Below are 7,951 nucleotides of genomic sequence, written 5' to 3'. Positions count from 1 at the left end.
ATGTCCAGTCCAAATACATACAAAAATTTGCTTATTTTAAATATAAGATATTTGTCCAACTTTTAATTAATTTTGTGCTAATTGAATAAATTATCACATGTCTGATTTATTTTTTACCATATATATTGTCCTACAGCTATACTCAGTTGGTAATTGCAATAAAAACAAACCTTAATTGGTGTCCTACCTGTCAATTCAAAGATGACAAAAATCACAACATTAACAAAAGATTAAGGGTTAAAGAAAAGTATTACTTGAATATAACAGTTATTATCAAATATATATATATATATATATATATGTACATCTTTAAATTGTGAATATATGTACATGTACAATATATTGTACTTAGGCTATAACATATAATTGTATTATATGTCTCTTCTTAGGCTATTGATGACTTTTCAATACTGAAACAGTTTATTTTTACTAAAATATACAAACCAATTGTCATGTTTTATATAAAAAAAAAGTTTACCAAACTATCTTTTTAAACATGTTCAATATAAATTGAATAAGAATAATAAAAAGTTTCATTTATTGACCATAAACACAGTTTAAGATTTCATTCACTGTAATCAGAATGTAATCATAAAGTATTCAGGATTATAGGGCATTTTGAAAAGTAATTGATTAAATTAAATTACATGTAATCAGATTGTTGGCTGATTAATGATTACAATGATTACTTGAAAAATTGTAATCAATTACAGCTGATTAACGATAACAATTACAATTATCCCAACTCTGTTGGACACGAGTTTGATTTGTATTCAAGATTGTTCAAAACCATCCCCTGTACTCTTTATGTGAAATTTTAGTATGGAATCCAAATCTAATTTCTTAAATGAAAGTTTTCCACAATGCACACTTCTAATTACTTAACTTATATCATTGGACGCGAGTATAATTTGTCTTCACGGTTGTACAAAACTATCCTCTGAATCTTAATTCCTAAATTGGTTCGATTTTCTGTATCTGATTTATTATTCCTACATTTTGTATCTATTCATCCTCATATACTTAGCAAGACATTGTATTGACCCACAACTTCCGCAAATGGTCAAGTACCATACTCGAGTGGAGATTTCAAATATCCTATTCAAATTAAATATTTAGTATGAACTAGATTTATTATTGTTCGTTCATTCTATATATAGTTAATGTTCATTTGTTTTATATTAATCCTGTTATTACAGTACCAGATGACGTTAAACGTGTAAACTATTGGAAATTCCTTTCCTCTTTCCTACACGTCAAGAGGAACAGTTTTAACTGGATTTACCATCGCTTGAAAACTATATAACACTAAGTATTCATCTTCTTAGTAAGGAAAGCATTTACATTGCACTAGTTGTAAGTTATTTTAAAATGGTTTAACTATTTCAGTTGTCTCATTCTTTAAACTCTATATTTACACTTCATGGGAAGAACTTTTACGACGGATGCCACATGTGGAACAAGATCTGCTTATCCTCCTGGAGCACCCGAGATAATCCCTATGTTTTTGTGGGGTTCATGTTGCTTTTTTTTAGTTTTTTATGTTGTGTCATGTGTACTTTTGTTTGTCTGTTTGTATTTTTCATTTTCAGCCATGGCATTGTCAGTTGATTTTCGATTTATGAGTTTGACTGTCCCTCTGTTATTTTTCGTCCCTCTTTTACATACGCAAATGTTTCGACTTCGATGTCTTTGGGTGTTTTATAATTCACTCAGTTTTTTGCAATTCTTGTTGTATAACTTAAGTCAATTACACCATATGTATTCTCACTGTTCTTTTTAAATGCAATTACATGAGGTAAAACCACCATATTCATAGATAAACTCATCAAAGATACCACGCTTAGGAATTGGTAAAGCAGATGAGTAATTCGTCTGCTTAAAACACACGAGTTAAAGAAGCTTGATGAAAAATCCGACAACGCTAGCCGATTTCTCATAATTTGTACAGTTGGTCGTATTGTGTCACGCACCGCTTTTTAGTGGTTATCTTCACCATGAAATCATAAACCAAAAATTCAATATCAAATGTTTACAACTATTTGATCATTTCTTTTGCATATACACTGAATAAGTTTGAAAATGTCGCTGAAACTTAATATACCTTTACACAAATTAAACCATATATAGTATGTCTTATGTTTCAGGTACTGTTATGTTGTTTACAAAGACCGCCAATTTAGTAACGATTAAATTACACCCATTGAACCTCCGTATAAACGTATTCCCAAATAAATCAGGATTTCTATTTATATATTTTGATAAGTTTCGCCTTTTGACTGTTGATGAACATAAGTTAGCATTTGGTTGGGTTTTTTTCTTCTTCTTATATTTCTGTGTTTATGACTGCTCCATTAACAATCATGCCACATCTTCTCGTTTGCATTTAACCTACGGCTCTTTCGTATTTACTTGAAACTGTATGTCATCTGAAAAACCTTTTTATTCATTTTATATATGTTGTTTAACTAATTATTTTTCTTTTTTAAAAAACAGGATAGACTCAAACAAAATAATTATGGGTAACAACAAACCAAGAATACCAATGGCGGAAACATTACAAGGTTTAAAAATAAAACTCTTAGAAGGAAACGACTTTGCGGACGAACTGCGGAAAACATTTGTAAGTATAATGCATATAACGTATATAATATATAAATGTATAGATTTTAACAATGAATTATGATATCAAAATGTATTAAACATGTTAAATTATTTAGAATGTTCATATCAAATCAAGGTGGCATAAGGAAAGCAATTAGCAAATTAATACATATAGATAAACTCATCATAGATACCAGGACTAAATTTAGTATATACGCCAGACGCGCATTTGGTCTACAAAAGACTCATCAGTGACGCTCGAATCTAAAAATGTTGAAGGGCCAAATAAAGTACGAAGTTGAAGAGCATTAAGAACCAAAATTCCTTTAAAGTTTTGGCAAACTGTTTCTGATTTTATCTTTAAAAAATCCAACATGATTGTGAATAAAAATAGTCTGAAGAAAGTTGATAAAATTTGGCATGACTAAACAGATCAAAAATCTATTGTTTGACTAGTATAACCATGTTTTGATAGGGTAAAAGTAGAAAAATAAAAAAATAAACACTTTTCCAGTAAATTCTGAACGGAGATTTTGTAATCAAATGGCAAAATCAAACGTTTAAGCGCATGAAACGAATGAATAACATTTGTCATATTCCTGACACGGCAGATGTATACTTCTGATTGCAAACATTTTCAATATATAATGGTTTTATTTTAAGGGAAGAGAGAAGATACAAAGTGATCGAATATTCTCGCACATTCAACACAATGCCAGGAGTGAGGTCAAGGTCAAGCGATTGACAAGAGAGACTGCCAGCCATCTAATTCACAGAGTAAAATCATTTTAATAAGCAGAAAAGTTTTAAATTGATTTTTTTTTAAATTTGTTTTCTTTTTAATGGTTATATAGATGAACAATTCTGATAACAAAACAGTTTAATACAAATATGTACTTGAACAGCATGAATTTTATTGTTCATATTACTATGCCATCATTTTCAAGTATTTATTGCCGATTGTGATACATGCAGTTTTGCGAACTATATGTTGAACTTTGACTCAAATTTATATTAATTTGTTATTATATTATTTCAAGAGAAAAAAAATTATTAAAAAACAACACACTGGTTCAAATACAGAATTCAAGTTAAAGATTGGCTATGAGTTTGTCGAATGAGTTTAAATCGGAATATATTTCATTTAACATAAACATGATAAACGTACTGGTGAAATATTTTGAATGAACGATGCGTACTTAATATATAAATAACTCGTTACAAGTATTTATGAGAAATAACGTGGCACATGCAGCTTGTTGTATAGAAATACTGATGTCAATTACTAAACAAACATCAACGTAAAGATAATCAAGTCAACAGAATACTACCTAAGAAAACAATGACTACGTATAACGAATTTAACACTTAAAAGGTAATCTGATTCGGGAGGGTAAGCAGATTCCGATACACATTTCTAGTCCCTATCACTGTATTAATGGTTTGTAAAAAAATAGCGATAGGTCACAATCGTTGATATAAAAAAAAAAGTGTGAAAGAGGACACGACAACTTGAACATATACGGTGTTATCAATGCATTCCATAACGGGAAAACAACAAAAAAAGTCTATCGAGGATTTCCTCGTAGAGAAAACAATCAATGTGTAAACAATTTAAAAAGGTTGAATGTCTCATTCTTGCAATGGCCATCCTATTCATATAGAATAGCACTCAACTTTATACAATAATAACTGTATTGTTAAAGTACACAAAATGTATACATGATTTTTTATAAATGTTTGCTAAAGTGAAATGGGAAATGTATCATTATTAATAGATTTCGATAATATGTGCACTTTTATCTACTAGACACGGTTAAATCGAATTATCGTAGGTGCTATACAATCATATTCAAGCGATATTATCTATTGTGAAATAAGTATTAAACATCAATTAATCAATTGTTAAATGAAATCATAAGCACACAATGAATATATTTCATATTTCTAAACAATTGATTTGATTTTGATGACCTTGTCGGAATATTCGCTAAAAAAGTTTTTGATTCAAATGGTACTTACCCAACTGAATTAAGTCAACATCAGTTACTAGACAAACTAGATGGGTTTTTTTTGTTGGGATTATATTTTCTTAGTGTAAAATCACAAAAATACTGTACTCTGGGGAACATTCAAAACAGAAAGTCCCTTATCAAATTGCAAAATCAAAAACTCACCAAACTCATTTGGTAACAACTGTTACATTCCTGACTTGGTGCAGGCATTTACCTATGTATATATTTGTAACTCTCGGATGTTCAGTGAAGTCTTGACTATTGATATAGTTTTTACATGTTAAAATATGTGAGGAAATAAAGAGACATAAACACAATAGTTTATTCTAATCTCAACGACGAAACAATTACTGAATATCTGTCTATCCCATATTCATGTATTTGGTTTTGATGTTATATTTGTTATTCTCGTGGTGTATTGTCTGTTGCTTGGTCCGTTTCTGTGTGCTGTTGCGTTTCGGTGTTGTGTCGTTGTTCTCCTCTTATATTTAATGCGTTTCCCTCGGTTTTGGTTTGTTGCCCCGATTTTGTTTTTTGTCCATGGATTTATGAGTTTTGAACAGCGGTATACTACTGTTGCCTTTATTTACTGAAAGGTCAAAATATATTAATTTTTATTTGTTTTCCTTTTAGCCTGCACATCTGTACAAGAAATCCAGGAAACATATTTCAAAAGTACAAAAATATCTCTCACACGTTTATAAAAATGAAACCCGTTTTTTGGACGAACAGACAGATTTTAATGACCTACATATAAAGGTGGAATCGATACTGCAAGAACTTGATAGTGCAATTATTGAACTAAAACATTCTGATGATGATACGGATGACGAAAATAATGAGTTGACCTCAGATGAAGAAAATTCCGGAAGCCATGGCGGAAGTGCAGGGACATATATCAACGATAGGGAATTGGTTCACCCTAGTAGTAATAACCATGACCGATTTCAAAACGTGAAAAAAGATTTTAAACTTATTTGTAAAGTTTCTTTGATATTAGAAATAGAAAGTGATAACTACAAAATCTTAAGTCAGGTTTGTGTATGATACAAATGTTAGGATTTATTTAGACCAAATAGAGAAATATTCAGATATCTGTGATATTGCATTTGTTACTGAAAAAGAGTCGAGAGATACAAGAGGGACAGTCAAATATATAATCTCACCGTAGAATTATCCACAATCTAGATATAGGAAGATGTGGTGTGAGTGCCAATGAGACAACTCTCCATCCAAATAACAATTTAAAAAGTAAACCATCATAGGTTAAAGTACGGCCTTCAACACGGAGCCTTGGCTCACACCGAACAACAAGCTATAAAGGGCCCCAAAATTACTAGTGTAAAACCATTCAAACGGGAACACCAACGGTCTAATCTATATAAACAAAACGAGAAACACGTATATATTACATAAACAAACGACAACTACTGTACATCAGATTCCTGACTTAGGACAGGTGCAAACATTTGCAGCGGGATTAAACGTTTTAATGGATCCAAACCTTCTCCCTTTTTACATGCATATATTTGGATGGTTTTGTTTTCCTAACAATTATGATTGTATCGAGTGTTAATATAATTGTGGAGAGTTGTCTCATTGGCAATCATAATACGTCTTGTTTTTATAATTACAATGTAACATTGAATGATCTGGTGCATTAATTGTGCAATTACTTCTGAATCACCAAAAATAAATACATATCACTAAAGTAAGATAAATCTGTAAACAATAACCTGAACATTTTAATCGCGTTTTATTCTTAAGGTAATATCAAACTTCTTAATGACCGAGATACGTGTTTTTCAAATTCCTACATAGCAAACGACAATTTTCTTCTGAAATATGTGGTTCATAGAAAATTGAAAGCAACACCTTAAATAACTGCATGCGTCCGATGCGTTTTACTGGATATACCTTCACTATAAAGTTTGTTGATTTTTTTATTTTTTGTGTGAAAGGGTTTAAGTAAATTTTTTGTCAATATTTATGGAAAATAAACGAGCCAATTTAATTTTTTTTCAAGGTGAGAATTTTTCCTTAATTTGCAATTTAACATTGACAATAGACAAATATGCGATAAATGTTTAACTTTTGAAATTCCCTCAGTCACATAACATTAACGATGGACAATTTAGTCTTTATATTAAGATATTGTTGTTGTTTTCTAGTTTAATTGATGTCTTTTAAATGTTGTATTGTTCTAATATATTTCACTTCTGACACTCGAAGTCATGTGCGTACGCTACTTTGTGTATTTCAGATGCTCGTGTATTGCGTACTGTAATCATATCATTATACAACAAGTTGTCATAATATTTTAAAATTATATAGAAACCTATTATCCTGTTTACGTTTATCATGTTTATGACAAATCAATTTCAGATTAAAAAAAACTTAATTCTCCTTCCTTGGTTTATTTTTTCTCTCAAAGTTAATGACTCAAATAGGACTCTTTATCAAGTTATTATCTGTGTAAGTATACATGCAGAATAAAAAGTAAAATAAATTATCATAACCATCCTGTATTTATAACAATATATACTTTCGTTTAAAAAGAAAAGCTACTTTCTAAGACCAAAAAACAGATAGACTGGCAGGGCTATTGAACATGTTTGTTTTTATTAACAGCTTCTTATCATTTGATTTAGACTGTGTTGTGCCCTGTAATAGGTGTGTTGTTGATAACAATTTTATTGGCGGAATATTATAAACAATTAGTTGAAAATAAAAGCAATAATCTGTATTCTAAGACATTTATAACCCATTGGGTTGACTGATATGCACGTCGAATTCAAATAAGATACCTTAAATGGCAGGATTCAAGATAAAATTGAAATCAGAAATATAAAATCAACTTTAATCTTTTACTATTTACCCGATTATTTCTTGAATCAGTAAATTTAAGTCTTTTTGGATCTTTAATGTTTTCTTGAACTATATGTTTTATAAATATCTGACGTTTGCATAAAATTATCGAACTCCAATTTGCACAACAATTCATGGACAGACAGAATTATATACAACACATAATCTTTACATGTATAGGTATAGACAATAGTATTCGTAATTGCTGGTTTCCGTAGTACTTGAAACTTAATCAGGATATTGTCATTATCGTTCAGGTTTCTCATACACTGATTTTAGTATCAAAAGTGTAATGCATAACCATTTACTAAGTATCATATGAAATCATTTTTTTTTACAAAAAAACACCGAACTCCTAGGTAAGTTCGACAATGGGAAGTTTTGTCCATAATCCAGTTGATACTTTAGTTGATTGTGCCATTGCCAAATAATTTGTAACTACTGATGAAGTCTTAGATCCCCAA

General features: G+C 30.1%; 1 protein-coding gene across 1 annotated transcript; it reads left to right on the top strand.

Moving 5' to 3' along the window:
• Positions 1–1,142: 1,142 nt before the first annotated feature.
• On the top strand, positions 1,143–7,363 carry LOC134694999 (uncharacterized). The gene is made up of 4 exons (XM_063556126.1): positions 1,143–1,356; positions 2,497–2,623; positions 3,268–3,381; positions 5,253–7,363. The coding sequence occupies exons 2-4, from the start codon at positions 2,519–2,521 to the stop codon at positions 5,664–5,666; spliced, it is 633 nt and encodes a 210-aa protein (XP_063412196.1). The 5' UTR covers positions 1,143–1,356; positions 2,497–2,518; the 3' UTR covers positions 5,667–7,363.
• The last annotated feature ends 588 nt before the right edge of the window (positions 7,364–7,951 follow it).

The sequence above is a fragment of the Mytilus trossulus genome, chromosome 13, assembly GCF_036588685.1.
Source record: "Mytilus trossulus isolate FHL-02 chromosome 13, PNRI_Mtr1.1.1.hap1, whole genome shotgun sequence".
NCBI classification, from domain to species: Eukaryota; Metazoa; Mollusca; class Bivalvia; order Mytilida; family Mytilidae; genus Mytilus; species Mytilus trossulus.
This window is presented reverse-complemented; position numbering and strand designations above follow the sequence as displayed.

Bases quoted from the DNA above. Each gene is read 5' to 3' on its own strand.
- LOC134694999 (XM_063556126.1), top strand. From the start codon at position 2,519: ATGGGTAACAACAAACCAAGAATACCAATGGCGGAAACATTACAAGGT. The intron at 2,624-3,267 runs GTAAGTATAATG...TTTTATTTTAAG, and splicing joins ACGAACTGCGGAAAACATTT to GGAAGAGAGAAGATACAAAG. The intron at 3,382-5,252 runs GTAAAATCATTT...TTTTCCTTTTAG, and splicing joins CCAGCCATCTAATTCACAGA to CCTGCACATCTGTACAAGAA.